We start from the raw sequence: 16,780 nt of genomic DNA on the forward strand, positions 1-16,780 counted from the left end.
TGTAGCAGCCAATTGGACAACAGCAATCTCCCGTAGCAGCAATGTGACAATGACTGGCTAACCTGTTTTGTGATGCTGACCAGGCATAAATCAGGATGGGGGGGGTGGATATCACCTCTTCTCATCAATATATGGGATCTCGTATGTTCATGCAAGCAGATTGAGGTCACCTTGTTTTAACATCTTGCCTGGGGGGGCAGCATGGTAGCACAGTGGTTAGCACTGTATCTTCACAGCACCAGGGTTCCGGGTTCAATTCCTGGCTTAGGTCACTGTCTGTGCGGAGTCTGCACGTTCTCCCCGTGTCTGCGTCAGTTTCCTCAGGGGTGCTCCGGTTTCCTCCCCCAAGTCCAAAAGACGTGCGGTTAGGTGAATTGGACATTCTGAATTCTCCCTGTGTACCCAGGCAGTGGAATGTGGCGACTAGGGGCTTTTCACAGTAACTTCATTGCAGTGTTAATGTAAGCCTACTTGTGACAAAGATTATATTATTATGAAAGACAGCACCTCTGACAGGGCAGCACTCTGGAGTGGGACTTGAATCTATAGCCTTCTGAGGGTCATCTGGACTCCAGACGTTATCTCTTTTCTCCCCCTGAAGATGCTGCCAGACATGTTCAAATTTTCCAGCATTTTGTCTTTGGTTTCAGATTCCAGTATCCGCAGTATTTGCTTTTATCGAGTGCTACCAACTGGGACGTGAGCATTTATCATGTTATGATCTTACTGTCTGAGCAGGTTACAATGCCCGACATTATAATAGTGACTGCAATAAAGTATTTCATTTGCGGTAAAGTATTTTGAGACCTGAGGCTGTGTAAGACACTACAGAAATTTAAGTCAATCGATATATATAATAGAGGGCATTAGAACCATGGACCTCGGTGTTAATCTTGCCCTTAGAGGTGTGGATCATCTTCGATGGTGCATTCATCCAGTTTGCAAGGCTCGACAGAAAGGTTATCATTTTTGTTTTTACAATCTATCTTTCCCATCAGCATCAGATTTCCATATCATGATTTTAATGAAAATATAGCGTGCCCAAGACGATCCACCGAACTGTCTCTTTGGGTGGGATTCTGGGCGAGTTAGCGCATGCGCAGAACCGCTGCCGTGGTTCGACGCATGCGCAGACCGGCCGGCGTATTCTAGTGCATGCGCAGAGGGGGGTGTCTTCTCTGCGCCGGCCATGGAGGAGCATTCCAGGGACCGGCGCGGAAGGAAGAAGTGCCCTCACGACACATGCCCGCCCGCAGATCGGTGGGGCCGGATACCCCCACGCCACCCCGAGGACCGCACCAGCCAGGTCCCGCCCTGTGGGACCATATCCAATTCACGCCGGCGGGACTGGCCAGAAAACAAAGGCCGCACGGCCCATCGGGGCCCGGAGAATTTCCGGGGGGGGGGGGGGGCACTGCCAACGGCCCCCGAACGGCGTGATCCCCGCCCAAAAACTGGCGCCAGAGAATACTTTATTTTGATTTCAGAATTTACCAACACCTCTTCATTGGGAGTGTGACTTGTCGGCTACATCCAAGCAAGTCTTTGCATTCCATATGATAAAACAAAATAAAACAAATGAAGATATGAAATATGCTGATACGCCCAATAAAAATATTAAATATTCACTGTTTAGCACAGGGCTAAATTGCTGGCTTTGAAAGCAGACCAAGGCAGGCCAGCAGCACGGTTCAATTCCTGTAACAGCCTCCCCGAACAGGCGCCGGAATGTGGCGACTAGGGGCTTTTCACAGAAACTTCATTTGAAGCCTACTTGTGGCAATAAGCGATTTTCATTTCACTCCCCCCCCATTGGTGAAATTCACAAGTAACACTTCAATTCATGCTTCAACAGGACCCATGATGAGCTGTCTAAATCATCTGCCTCATTGCAACAAAAAAACAAATTCCTGCTGACAGGATTTGTTTTGCATTCGATAAATTGCTGCGCAAACATCGCCTTTTTCTTTTTTTTAAGATCAGAGATTTTCACCAAATAAATTGTTAACAGTGGGGCCTTTCTTGTGGCTAAGCCCCTATATAGGTGCCCAACTTCCTGGCCTCTTTACATCAGACGATTGTCTCCCACCCCCCACCCCAGTGTCTGTTTGAGGAAACCGTCTTCCGTGGTTTATTTCCGTTTAAATTAATTTAATTTCTGACTTTAATTCTGGTGTCTCTCTCTCTGTGCTCATCCGGGGCCCCAGTGGTTAGGTGTCTGCGGATATTGCCTGCGGCGGGGACGTTGGTGGATATTTGTCAATTTTCGCACCGGGACCGCGCAAAAAAACACATCTACCTCCCGGAATAGTTTGAAAGGAGCATTTCTTGACGGGTGGAGGGTGAAAAGTGAAAGAGCCGTCACTTGTTTCCCCACAACCCCCACCCTCGGGCCCGTCCCGGCATCCAGGCATTCCGCCTCGGCGGGCCCCGCCTTCTTCCCGTCGCCCGGGAGCTTTGCCCGAAAAAAAAATGACCCCGTGAAAGGCGAGCGGACGTCGGTTGTTTGATGCTTAAAACGAGACTAAAAAAAAATAAAGCACGGGGAGAAAAGGCGAAACGTGGGGGGGGAGGAACTGAAGGGAAATGTTTGCCTGGGAGGTGGATGGTGCAGGCGCGGGGTTGGGGCAGCCCGGCGGGCGGGGGCCTGCCATGGGGGGAGGGGTCCTGCGCTGACAACGGGCTCCGTTCTTCTTCACCCGCCGCCTTTTCTGGGAAAGCGGCGCCAAGATGGCGGCTCCCATACTCAAATGGAAGCGCGTAACCAACTCGAGCGGCCCGGTGCCCAGGCCTCGCCACGGCCACCGAGCCGTCTCCATCAAAGAGCTGATGGTCGTTTTCGGCGGAGGCAACGAGGGGATCGTGGACGAGTTGCACGTTTATAATTCAGGTGGACTCCGTAGTGTTAATAATGCACCGCCGCGACTGGGGTTTTTTTTTTTTTTTTACATCGCCTCCCCCACCCTCCCTCTCGCCGGCTTCTCCCCCTCCCGGACGTGGGAGGAGCGGCCGCGGTTGGAAGTGGCGACTGCGCGCGCGCGCGCGCGCACGCAGGGCGGCTGGAGGGGAAGGAGAAGCAGGAAGCAAGATGGAGCCGGGCTCAGTCAGTCGGCGCCGCCAGCCCGGCCGCCCCGCCCCCTCAAAATGGCGGCCGCGCGCGCGCAGTGGCCGGCCCGGCCGGCGGACGATCCGGTGCGCGCCATTGGCGCCAAATCCTCTCAGCCCAATCTTTCTGTTTTCTTTTATACAAATGGAAAGAATAAAATTCACCCCCCCCCCCCCCCCCCGCCGCCCAAATTCAGTAATTAAAAAAAAAACAGCCGGAGATAAAAGTTATCTCCCGAATGTTGAGCCAATGTTTAACCCCTCATCAATAAATTTAAAACGGGAAAATTGTCGGATTTAGCGATGATTTTTTTTTAAAAATTACTGTTAATGTCGGGGGGGGGGGGAGGTTTCCGCCGGCTCCCGGCCCCGGCGCCATCTCAACATGGCGGCGCCCAGCGGCTCCTCCTCTCCCTGCCTGTTTGTGTTGTGTGTCTGCCTGCGTTCCCCAGCCACGACCGGGCTTCATTCCCCTCGGTTACACCGTGTTGTTTCGGTGCTGGGTGTGTGTGTGTGGTACTCGGTGCCCCCACAGTCAGCGTTTAGTCTTTCCCTCTCGTGGACAAACAGGGCGCCATTTGTGTCTGGTTGTCAAGGGAAGGAGCTGCAGCAGCTTCATGTCCACGGGGAGCTTTTTATTTTATATATAATCTTTATTGTCACAAGCAGGCTTGCATTAACACTGCAATGATGTACACATTCCGTGTCCTCTGCACTGGGGGGAAGCGCTGAAAAGAAATCGCCTGCACTTATTAAATTTTATTTAAAATAAACATGACGCAGAGTGAACATCCCAGACATTTATTTTCCCCTCCTCTCCGAATTAAAGTTTATATTTACCGTTCCGGTATTTTCTGATTTAGATTTTTGTTTTGTTTCCAGTGAGCTCCAGGGTTGGTCAGTCGTTTGCCAGCATTGCCCACAGAGCCTGTCGAAATATTTTCGTTTCTTGACTCGGGCTAAGATTGGTGCAGTCAGTGTAATAATAATCTTTATTAGCGTCACGAGTATTCTGACATTAGCACTGCAATGAAGTTACTGTGAAAAGCCCCTAGTCGCCACACTCCCAGCGCCTCTTCGGGTACACAGAGGGAGAATTCAGAATGTCCAATTCTCCGAACAAGCACGTCTTTCGGGACTTGTGGGAGGAAACCGGAGCACCCGGAGGAAACCCACGCAGACATGGGGAGAACGTGCAGACTCCGCACAGACAGGGACCCAAGCCGGGAATCGAATCTGGGGCCCTGGAGCTGTGAAGATACAGTGCTAGCCATTGTGCTACCCATGTGAGAACTAGTCTCTTACAGTTGGCTGTGGTCTTTTTTGTTTGGTACTCAATGCTTTTTCATTCTTTTGCCTCATTCAATAGTCATATCTGGGGTTCATTTTCTCAGTGGTGCATAAAATCACAATTTTCAAACATCACTCGTTTACGTTCTCCAGTGAAAATGCGAACATTTACATTTCTCCTAAAGTTGTTGAAAAGAGGGTTAAAAAAATGCAAATTGTATTTATGGCCCCAGTTTTCTTCTACTTGGCCCTTGCTGGGTTTAAGGTCCCTGTATGTTTGCAACCTTCCAGTCGCCCCTCTCCCTGGCCACTGTCTGATGTTGAACCAGACTGTTTGCAATCTTGTGTTTTCTTTGACCCAGCAAGAGGCAGCATGGTGGCGCAGTGGTTAGCATTGCTGCCTCACGGCGCCGAGGTCCCAGGTTCGATCTCGGCTCTGGGTCACTGTCCGTGTGGAGTTTACACATTCTCCCCATATTTGTGTGGGTTTCGCCCCCACAACCCAAGGATGTGCAGGGTAGGTGGATTGGCTATGCTAAATTGTCGCTTAATTGGGGAGAAAGAAATCTTTGATCCAGCAATAATCTTCTGATCATTGCCAAGTTTGGCCATTCTGTCACATCCCATTTTTAGCGCTGCCTGGGCTCATCATCTGCTGGAGATGGTCGAGGCTTGACTGTTCCATAGCAGCTTCCCATCTTTGAGCTTGAGCACATTCCAAATTCTCGTGCCCATGTATGGACTTGTACTAAGCCCATTCACCCATTACCCCTGTCCTTGATAACATTGACCTGGCAATGCCTAGGCTTTTAAAATTCCTGCACTTGTTTTCAAATCCCTAAATGGCCTTACTACTTCACTTTTCTTCCTGTCCTCCTCCACACCCATCTCTGTACCCTGCAAGATATCTGCAATCTCTGATTCTGGTCACTTGCACCTCCCCGCTTTTAATCGCTCCTAGGCTTTTAAAATTCCTGCACTTGTTTTCAAATCCCTAAATGGCCTTACTACTCACTTTTCTTCCTGTCCTCCTCCACACCCATCTCTGTACCCTGCAAGATATCTGCAATCTCTGATTCTGGTCACTTGCACCTCCCCGCTTTTAATCGCTCCCCCGTTGTCATCTGTGTTGTTACCTACCAGAGCCCGTCCTGGAATTCTCTTGATCTTTAAGATGCTCCTTAAAACCTTTCTGTTTGAACAAACTTTTGGTCATACATACTAATGGATATATAAAAATAACATCACAAATCCTTTGGTGACTCGTATCAACTTTTGTTTGATTCTGTGGGGTGCCTTGTGATGTCAAGGCATTATATAAATTCAAGTTATTGTTTGAAGTGGCAAGACAAGTTGATAAGATCATCGAAAAAACATTGGCTTTATAAATAGAGCTATAGGGTACAAAAGCAATGACATTATCGTCAACCTTTCTTCTTGGGCAGTCCCTCAGTGTCGAGGATCACCTGCTTCCACTCTGGGAAGGTGGGTTCTGCGGTGACTGAATAGTCCGATCCTTGATTCCCACGTGTCGGTGAGTATTTTGCATTTATTTAGGGAGACTTTCAGTGTGTCATGCAGCATTTCCTCTGCTCTCCTAGTGATCACTTGTCACTGCAGAGCTCGGAGTGGAGCACTTATTTTGGGAGTCTTGTGTCGGACACACGGGCAGGGGTCGCCCATCGCAGCTGGTCGAGTGTAACCAGTGCTCGATACTGGGGATTTTGGCCTGGGAGAGGACGTGCACATTGGTACGCCTATCCTGCCAGTGGATTTGTAGGATTTTGCGGAGGCAGCATGGGTAAAGAGGCATCTGCTGTACATTGTCCATGTTTCTGATGCATACTGGTGGGCGGAACCATGATTCCTCTGTCGACCATGAGCTTGGTGCTGGATTTGAGGTCTCGGTTTTCGAAAACTCTGCTCCTCAGACATCCGAAGGCAGCACTGGCACATTGGGAGTCGATGTTGGATTTCGTCGTCAATGTCTGCTCGCTCCGAGAGGAGGCTTCTGAAGTATGGGAAATGATCCACATCGTCCAAGGGCTCACTGTTGATCTTGATGGTTGGGGGGCAGTTCTGTGTGGCTGGAACAGGCTGGCACAGAACCTTTGTTTTCCGGATGTTTAGTCTGAGGCCCATTCCCTCATATGCCTTGGTGAATGTGCTGACTGGTTTGTAGCTCGGCCGTTGGATGTGCGCACACAGGCGTTGTCTGCGTACTGCAGCTCTATGACAAAAGGTTGGGGTGGTCTTGGTTCTGGCCTGAGGGCATTGGAGGTTGGACAGTTTTCTGCTTGTCCGGTATGTTAGCTAGGGATGGATTGTTGCTGCGAGGAAGATGGAGAAGAGCTTGGGTGCGATGATGCAGCCCTGTTTGACTTCAGTTTGTGCGCACGTTGGGTCTGTGGTGGTTCCATTTGTGAGGGTCACGGTTTGCATGTCATCATGGAGCACGCGGAGGCTGGTGATGAATTTCTGTGGGCAGCCAAATTTGAGGAGGATTCTCCACAATCCCTTACAGTTGACAGAATCGAAGGCCTTTGCAAGATCGAAGAAGGCCATGTACAGAGGTTGATACTGCTCCCTGAACTTTTCCTAGATTTATCGCGTGCTGAAGATCATATCCATTGAGCCCTTTGATGGGCAGAAGCTGCACTGTGACTCGGGTACGAGCTCTTCAGCCACTGGGAGGAGGCGGTTGAGGAGTATTCTTGCGATGATCTTGCCCGTGGCGGAAAGTAGGGAAAATCAGTCTGTAATTTCTGCATTTGGAGCTGTCTCCTTTCTTGAAGATGGTCACTCCTGAATGACCCTCTTATGGAATCATAGAATTTACAGTGCAGAAGGAGGCCATTCAGCCCATCGAGTCTGCACCTGCCCTTGGAAAGAGCACCCTATGGAGCACCTTGGAAAAAGCTCCACCCTATGCCCTTTATTCTCGTAACCCCACCTAACCTTTAGGGAAATTTAGCATAGCCAATCCACCTAACCACATCTTTGGACTGTGGGAGGAAACCGGAGCACCCGGAGGAAACTCTCACACACACACTGGGAGAACGTGCAGACTCCACACACAGTGGCCCAAGCCGAGAATGGAACCTGGGACCTCGGAGCTGTGAAGCAACTGTGTAGCACGATACTCCATATGCTTCACCCGATATCTATGTATTTACATTGTGTGTTTATCATATGTCTATGTTTTTCATGTATGGAACGATCTGCCTGGACTATAGGCAGAACAATACTTTTCACTGTACCTCTGTACACATGAAAATAAATCTAAATTAAGGCATCTCTGGGATCATCCGGCATGCTTTCTTCATTCCAGACACCGGTGATGAAGTGTGGATTTTTGTTAAGAGTACATCTCTGCAACATTTTAGTACTGCGGGGATTCCATCTGCACCAGAGGCCTTGTTGTTCTTCAGCTGTCATTTGGCCTTTTCAACCTCACAGCGAACTGGTGTGCTGAGATGGTGGCGAGTAGCGTATTGCAGGATGGTGTCAGGACACTGTGTCGAAGGCTGTGTGCAGGCTGTGTGCTCTCTCCAGCGGGTGTTGACTGCCTCTCTGTCTTTGAGCGCTTCTCCGTTTTTGGCTCTCAATGGGGTGGGCCCCTGGGCACTCAGGCAGTCAATGGTTTTGATTGTGCTGAAGAAGCCGTGCACGTTGTGGTTGTCAGCAAGTTGCTGAGTCTCCACGCTTTCTACCCACTATCTGTTCTTTGGGTCACGGGGTTCTTTGTTGCACCTCGGCCTTCAGTTGCCTGTAGACTTGTTTCTTCTCACTCTTGGACAGTCCCGGAATGCTGTGTGTATTTTGGTGGCTGTGTGTATTTTGGTGGAGCTGCCAGTTCCGTAACGCCTGGTGTGTGTGGTCAAGGAGATCCAGGGTCTCCTGATCGTTCTCGTCGAACCACTCTTGGTGTTTCATGGTCGAGAGCCCGAGCGCCTCCTCGAAGGTGCTGATTATGGTGGCTATTGAGGTGGACCAGGCGGTGTGGGCGTTCTGCAGCTCTGGCTCATTGGTTGTCACCAGGTTAGCTGTGAGGCGCCAGCAGAATAGCTCTTTCTCTGGGTCTTTTGAGGCCAGCGGCATTGAATCTCTTGTGGCAGAGTTTCTTATGCCTGTGTCGGGTTGGGGCCAGAGTGATGGGGATGGTAGAACGGATTAATCAGTGTTCAGTCCAGCAATCATCTGTTCCGGTCATGGTGTGGGTGATGCGGGCTTCTTTGCAGTCCCTTGCCCAGATGATGCAGTCCCTTGCCCGGATGATAGTCTATTAGATCTGATGTGGAGATGCCGGCGTTGGACTGGGGTGAGCACAGTAAGAAGTCTTACAACACCAGGTTAAAGTCCAACAGGTTTGTTTCGATGTCACTAGCTTTCGGAGCGCTGCTCCTTCCTCAGGTGAATGAAGAGATATAGCAGCGCTCCAAAAGCTAGTGACGTTGAAACAAACCTGTTGGACTTTAACCTGGTGTTGTGAGTCTATTAGATGCCAGTGCTTGGAGCGGGGTGTTGCCATGAGGCTTTCTCCTTGTCCCTTTGGCGGAACAGGGTGTTTGCAATGACCAGGTCATGTTCTAAACATCTTGTCCGGAGGAGGACTCCGTTGGCATTTGTTTTCCTCATGCCGTCCCTGTCTAACATGCAGTTCCAAAGGTTTGCGCCCTTCCCGACCTAGCATTGAAGTCGCCTAGCCAAGGAGAATCAGCTTGTCTCTGAGATGCAGGACAGTGTTTGGTCGAGGCCGGAGTAGAATGCCTCTCGTCTCGTCCCTTGCATCTAAGCTTGTGATATGCTGTTCTGGGGCCAGGGTGAACCGTAGAGTCATGAGCCTTTCGATCACCCCGCAGAGGTGTCCGTTGAGGTCAACCTTTACAAAATCACTGGTTCGGCTCCGGTTATAGTATTGTATTCAATTCTGCCATCACACTTTTGGAAGGGAACCAAGGATTTAGAGAGAGTGTCGAAGCAACTTGTTGGAATATCAGAGGTGAGGGACTTCAGTTTCATCGAGAGACCAGAGAAACTGGATTTGTTCTCTTTAAAGCAGAGAAAGGTGAAGAAAGATTTGATCGAGATTTTCAAAAAAACAGTCTTGACCGAGGAGAAACTGTGGTTATCAACACCTGCCACTGGAATTGGCAAGGGAATCAGAGGCAACATATGGGGAAGAAATATTTACACTGCAAATTGTTGTGATCTAGAACATATTTCCATGCAATGGTGTTGGAAGCAGATTCATTCAGAAAGGAATTGCATAAATACTTGGAGAGATACTTACTGCATTATGGAAGAGCTGGAATGTAGTGAGACAAGTTAGGTAGCTCTTTGACAGAGACAGCATGATGGGTTGAATGACCCATGATGGGGCAGCACGGTAGCATTGTGGATAGCACAATTGCTTCACAGCTCCAGGGACCCAGGTTCGATTCCGGCTTGGGTCACTGTCTGTGCGGAGTCTGCACATACTCCCCGTGTGTGCGTGGGTTTCCTCCGGGTGCTCCGGTTTTCTCCCACAGTCCAAAGATGTGCAGGTTAGGTGGATTGGCCATGGTAAATTGCCCTTGGTGTCCAAAATTGCCCTTAGTGTTGGGTGGGGTTACTGGGTTATGGGGATAGGGTGGAGGTGTTGACCTTGGGTAGGGTGCTCTTTCCAAGAGCCGCTGCAGACTCGATGGGCCGAATGGCCTCCTTCTGCACTGTAAATTCTATGATAATCTATGACCAGCTTCTGTGCGGTGAGATTCTATGATCAAGGGAGGAATGGCACAACACTCTGGGTGATGGTACATTTTGAAACTGATCGTGAACTTGCCTGGCAGCAAAGCTGATGGGAGCAGCAGTAATGCACTCCCACCGATCTGTGCTGCTACATGTAATTTGTGTGTCTTTGTTGACTATGCCTTTTGGAATTTAATGCAGTTGTTTTCTGGATCTGTATTTACATTTTCAGGGGTGCTTAACATAAATTGGAAATGGGTGCTTCATTGTTCCATTGTATGGAAGACCACTCATTTGTTTTTCTTTTTCTTGCACTTTCTGTGAGTAACAACCTCATGGAAATATAAACTGAACTCAGAGCAAAGGGTTCTGCAGATGTATTTTTATGCCTCTTCACTGATTATAAATTCCTAGGCCTACATCCATAATGGGATTTACCTGTACACATCTGCATGCTTTGATTGCATTACCTGGCTGCATGGTGTTTTTGTGACCTACCTGGAAACATCTTCCCAGAGGCCCTTGGTGCCTTTGAGAACTGGTTAATGAACAGAAAACAGTCGGAATAAATAGGCTATTTTCAGGCTGGCTGGCTGTGACTAGTGGGGTTTGGCAAGGATCAGTGTTTGGACCCCAACTATTCACGTCCATCAATGATTTGAATGTGGGGATTAATGGTAATATTTCCAAGTTTGCAGATGACACAACTGAGTGGTTTCAGTTGAGGAGGATGCAAAGACGCTTCAAGGGCACTTAGAGCTGAAACAAGCAGGCAAAAAATCTGGTAGGTGGCATACAATATGGAGAAATATGAGGTTATCTACTTTGGTCGGAAGAACAAAGAGGCAGAGCATTTCTTAAATGGTGAGAGGCTGAACTTCAACGGTATTTGTGTCCTTGTGTCACTGAAAACAAACATGCAGGTACAGCAAGCAATTAAGAAGGCCAATATAGAAACATAGAAAATAGAAGCAGGAGGAGGCCATTCGACCCTTCGAGCCTGCTCCACATTCATTATGATCATGGCTGATCATCAAGTTCAAACCCTGATCCCGCCTCCCCCTCACCCCCATATCTCTTGAGCCCCAAGACCTATATCTGTCCTTCTTGCAATTACGCAACGTTTTGGCCTCAACTACTTTCTCTCTGGGTGAAGAAATTTCTCCTCACCTCAGTTCTAAAATGTTTACCCACTTATCCTCAAACTATGACCCCTAGTTCTGGACTCTCTGACCATCGGAAACATTCTTTCTGAATCTACCCCGTCCTTGGTTAGAATTTTGTAAGTTTCTTTGAGATCCCCTCTCACCCTTCTAAACTCCAGTGAATATAATCCTCACCGATTTAGTCTCTCCTCATGTGACAGTCCTGCCATCCCATGAATCAGCCTGATAAACCTTCACTGCACTCCCTCCATAGCAAGAGATGTTTTACTGCAATTGTATAGGGCATTGGTGAGGCCACACCTGGAGTAGTTTTGGTGTCCTTATCTGAGGAAGGATGTTCTTCTCTCTCCTCACCCAGGGAATTGGGTGTGTAAATTATTTGTACTCTGGATAAGGTCCACGATGCATTTATTGCCCAGCCCTAATTTGCAGGGGCACTTCGAAGGGCAGTGTTAGCCAGTCATGTATATGTGTCACTTAAGAGGCCTGACTGAATCGGAATGGCAGGTTTCTTCACCCAAGCATTATCGGTAAAAAGCTTGGGGGTTTTGGAGCAACCCTGCTTGTCTGGTGCTGAGTCACGGATTTAGTGAATTCAGGTTCAGAAATTGCTGTAATAGGATTTGTATTCACTATCTTGCGCTGGTGGCTGGGGAGGGGTTGTATAGGTGAAGGAGTGAGGGTAATTTTTGCTGCAGTCTCTGTTGACATACTTGGGTGAATGATGCCCGTGCCGTTGTAAGTGTTGGTGCTTTCAGTTGAGGGATCACAACTCATCCAAAAATGAAATCCCATCAAGCTTTTAACACGTAGTCTTTCTGTCAATCCTCTTGCAGCATCCGATTGATTCAAGAGATTTTACCCCACAGGCACTTTCGGGAAGAATTTCTTGACGTCAGACCGAAGTGAATCATTTGTTTGAACTGATGCAATGGTGTTCCCTTGTCCTGGTGGTAATCAGAGATGAAAATATTATCAAACCCCATTGAATCAGCGAAATGGTCACTGTACTGACATACAAATTAGAGAAGCTTGCAACACAGGAGGCCATTTGACCTACCTTGTCTGTGCTGGCTCTTTTGAAAGAGCAGTCATGCTTATTGTCCTTGACCCTGGCTTCCCCACATCATTTGGTACCTGTCTAGCTCCCATTTAAAATTCGTTATGAAATCAGCGTCGACTCTTTTCCAAATAGAGCATTCAGATCGTCGTAGCTCTAAATTTAAATAAAAAATCTCCTGTCTCCTCTAGATCCTATGCCACTGGTTTTAAATCTATGACGCCTGATTAACTGCTTTTTCACAGCAAGGTGACAGATTCGAGGTGCAGCACCTTAACCGCAAATTGTTTTGTTTTTCAGGGCCAATCTGTACAAGGTATTTATGTAATTCAATATGTTAACATTTTGGGTCAGGCTTGCACCTCATTTTTAAAAAATGTTTTCTGGACTAATTAGCCTGCCAATCTCAAATGATGTCCTGACAAGGAAGGGCATGTGTGTGCACTTGTAAAATCCCAAAGCCCAAGAATGCAAATCTTCCACGCTCTGGTAAACCGAAGAAAACTGCACTTTAGGAGTACAATATAATTTTTTAATTCCTTTACTGACTAGGCTAGCATTTAATGCCCATTCCTAATTTTCCTTGCAAAGATGATAACTAGGCACCTTCTTGAACTGCGGCAGTCCATGTGGTTTAGATAAACCCACAGTGCTGTTATGGAGGGAAGTTCAGGATTTTGACCCAGCGACAATGAAAGAACGACAATATATTTCCAAGTCAGGATGGTGAAGATTGGCCTTGATTTGAAAGGGGATAATATATTTTTTTTAAATAGGGAAGTTTTGCTACAACTGTACAGGGTATTGGTTAGATGTCATTGGAGATTGAGAGGTGATCTTATTGAAACATAATATGAGGTAAGGTTGACAGGGTAGGTGCTAAGAGGATTTTCCCTCTTTTGGGGGAATCTACAACCAAGGGTCACAGTTTAAAATAAGGTGTCTCCAATTTAAGGTGGAGATGAGGACTTCCGGTGGCGCCCTCGAGGAAGCAGGTCGCAGGTTGGATCGCTCCCGCCCGCGATGGGCAAACGGACCTGTTTCACAGGATTTTTTCGGGACCTGAATCGGTGGAGGAGACGAAGGGAAGAGGTTTTCCCCCTGGGGTATGGACAGTTGGACCAGAAGTGGTCGAGTGGAGCGGCAAAAGTCAAAGCAGGAGCAGCGGGGATCCCAGACCGGGAGGCGAAGCATGGCGGACGGCAGGGACCAGGGAGCGGAGGCTCACTGGCCAAGAGAGCAGCAGATGGAGTTTTTTAGGAACTGCTTCACCGAACTGAAGAGGGACACGTTGGACCCGATGAGGGCTGTGATGGACCGAATGGTCGAGGTGCAGGCGGTCCAAGAGAAGGCGCTAAGGGAGGTCGAGGTGAAGCTCTCCACCCAGGCGGACACGGTAACGGAGCTGGAGCACGAGGTGGAGGGGCTGAACTCCCGCCAGAGGAGGATGCAGGAACAGCTTGAAGAGCTGGGTAATAGAGCCAGGAGGCAGAAGCTGAGGATCGTGGGCCTCCCCGAGGGCTGTGAGGGATCGGATGCAGGTGCATACGTGACGGGTATGCCCGGGGCGCTGATGGGACCGGAGGCCTTCCCTAGACCCCTGGAGTTGGATGGGGCGCATAGAGCCCCCACAAGGAAGCCCAGGACGGGCAACCAACCGAGGGCCTTGGTGGTTCACTTTCACCGGCTTGCTGACTGGGATCGTGTGCTGCGATAGACCAAGGCGGAAAGGAGCAGCAGATGGGAGAACTGCAAGGTGCGCATCTACCAGGACTTGGGAACGGAGCTGGCCAAGAGGCGTGCAGGATTCATCAAGGTAAAGGCAGCCCTCTACAAAAAGCAGGTGAGGTTTAGAATGCTGTATCCTGCGAAGCTTTGGGTTACGTTTGAGGAACTCCATCACTACTTCGAGACACCAGAACAGGTTGGGGCCTTCATTAAAGAGAAGAAGCTGGACTTGAACTAACGGGCACTTAGTTTTTTCAGTGCTCTACAGTGGCGGCGGCCTGCTAGCCTAACTTGCTCTGACTAGGACTGGACTTTTATTAAAAGAAGCTGGACTTGAACTAAAGGACTCTGGGTCACAGAGCTGTTGTGTGGCGGCGGTCCGTTAAAGTATCCTGTTCTGTAATGTTTAATCTAAGATTGTTTTCAGCCTGGACAGAGAGCGGGGGCTGGAGGGTGCACTGCTTAGGGTGATTTTGGGAGATTGCAATGAGGGGCGGGGGGGGGGGGGGGGGGGAGAGAGAGAGGGGCCCTGCAAGGGGGGCCCTGCACTTGGTATCTTTTGGCGGGAGATCGGGGCCACTGATGGGGGGATGGGCTAGGGACTGGTTAAGGGACTTGAAAAGGCACGGGGAGATACAATCAGGTTAATGGGTCCTTGGTGTGTGGGGGGAGGGCCCGAGCACTTGGGCGGGAGACAGTCAGGCACCAAGGGCAGGGGTCAGCGTAGCTAGCGTAGGTCAGGGGGCACCAGGGAGAGTAGGAGAAGGGGCGGGCTAGGGCCAAGCGCAGGGCGGACCTGGCAGGCCAAGCCTCGGGGGGCGGGGAGGGGGGGTCGGGTGGGGGGTAGCCAGGAAGGAGAGCAGAGAAGACTTAAGTGGGCAAGGGAGGAGGGGGGGGGGGTGATCAGGGATCCCCCGGGGGAGAAAGTCGCTTGCAGGGAACAGCGTAGGAAACCAACAGCAGCAGCACCCGGGGGGGGGTTAGAGCCACATTCGCTTAGTTGAACACGTGGGACATGGGCAAACGGAGCTGCTAGGGGAAGTGCCTTATTAATATGTTTATTCTTTCCCACTGCGTTTTCAATATGTTAAGGCTTTTGTATATGGCCTTTTTTCTCTGTAAATGTTACAGATCTGTTTGAAAGAAAAAATTGAAAGAAAAAAAAAAAAATTTAAGATGGAGATACGGAGGAATTTCTTCTTTCAGAAGGTCTTCCTCTTTGGAATTCTCTTCCCCAGGAAGTTGTGGCGGTAGGGTCATTGAATATATTCAAGGCTGAGCGAGAGAAATTTTTGATAAGGGAGTCAAATGTTATTGGGGGTGGGGTAGGCAGGAGGTTGAAACACAATCAGATCAGCCATGGTCTTATCGAATGCCAGAGCAGACTCGATGCACCGTTGTCCTGCTCCTATCTCTTATTCTTACACTGACTTGTAGAACGTGGACACGCTTTAGGGGGTAAGCAGGTGAGTTATACGCTGCAGGATTTGCTGCCTTTGGTCTGTTTTTGTAGTCCGTTTTTTAATCTGTTTGTCCTGTTGAGTTTTTGATTGATATTAATCCCCTGGGATGTTGATATTGGGTCACTACCCGGAGGAACTCCTGCAGTAATTCCCTGGGACTGTGATCAGCCTAGTTGGGGGGCTCATCGCCCACCCCCCTCCTCCTCGCTGATCAGCCATCACCTTTCTTGGGCCAGTCATGACTGGCCCAAGAAAGGTGATGGCTGATCGGCGAGGGGGGGGGGGGGGGGGGGGGGGCGATGAGCCCCCCAACTAGGCTGATCACATGGAATGTGAGAGGGCTAAATAGACCGTTTAAGAGGACACGCGTGTTCGAGCATTTGAGAGGACTGAAGGCGGACGTGGTAATGCTACAGGAGGCGCACCTTAGAGTAACTGGTCAAATCAGATTAAGGAAGGGATGGGTTGGACAGGTTTTTCACTCGGGGCTGGACTCAAAGACTAGAGGGTCGCAATCCTGATTAATAAGCGAGTGGTATTTGAGGTGGGAAGAATAGTTGTGGATGTGGGAGGCCGGTACATTATGGTCAGTGGGAAACTGGAGGGGTTGCAGGTGGTACTAGTAAATGTGTACGCGCCAAATTGGGATGATGTGGAATTTATAAAGCGGATGCTGGGGAAGATCCCAGACCTGGATTCGCACAGGTTGGTCATGGGAGGGGACTTTAATACAGTTGTTGACCCTGGGTTAGACCAGTCGGGCTCAGGGTGCCAGCAATAGCCAAGGGGCTTATGGAGCAGATGGTGGTTGGGGGGGTGGGGGTGGACCCATGGAGATTTGGGCAGCCGAGAGTGAAGGAGTTCTTCTACTCACATGTGCATAAAGTGTACTCCCGGATTGATTTTTTAATTTTGAATAGGGCTCTACTGACGGGGGTAGTGGATATGACTTATTCGGCGATCACAATCTCAGATCATGCCCCGTACTGGGTTGACCTACAGGTTAGCAGGATTTATTAATCAGGATCGCAACCCCTCTAGTAGCCAGCGCCCGCACCGGAGGCTGGACTTGGGGCTTTTAGCTGACAAAGAGGTGTGCGGGCGGCTGAGGAAATTTATTCAGAACTACCTGGAAGTCAACGACACGGGTGAAGTTTCGGCGGCAGTGGTCTGGGAGGCATTGAAGGCAGTGGCTAGAGGGGAGCTGATCTTGGTACTGGACCATAGGGAGACGG

At 49.5% G+C, this 16,780-nt stretch overlaps 1 protein-coding gene across 1 annotated transcript in view; it reads left to right on the forward strand.

The window, feature by feature from the left end:
* Positions 1-2,690: 2,690 nt before the first annotated feature.
* LOC140388620 (host cell factor 1-like) overlaps positions 2,691-16,780 on the forward strand; it is a 114,403-nt gene continuing 100,313 nt past the window's right edge. Inside the window, exon 1 of the mRNA XM_072473065.1 lies at positions 2,691-2,890. Within this exon, the coding sequence (XP_072329166.1) occupies positions 2,731-2,890 (160 nt within the window). The 5' untranslated portion in view covers positions 2,691-2,730. The remainder of the gene's footprint in view (positions 2,891-16,780) is intronic.

Source organism: Scyliorhinus torazame, chromosome 13 (assembly GCF_047496885.1).
Source record: "Scyliorhinus torazame isolate Kashiwa2021f chromosome 13, sScyTor2.1, whole genome shotgun sequence".
NCBI classification, from domain to species: Eukaryota; Metazoa; Chordata; class Chondrichthyes; order Carcharhiniformes; family Scyliorhinidae; genus Scyliorhinus; species Scyliorhinus torazame.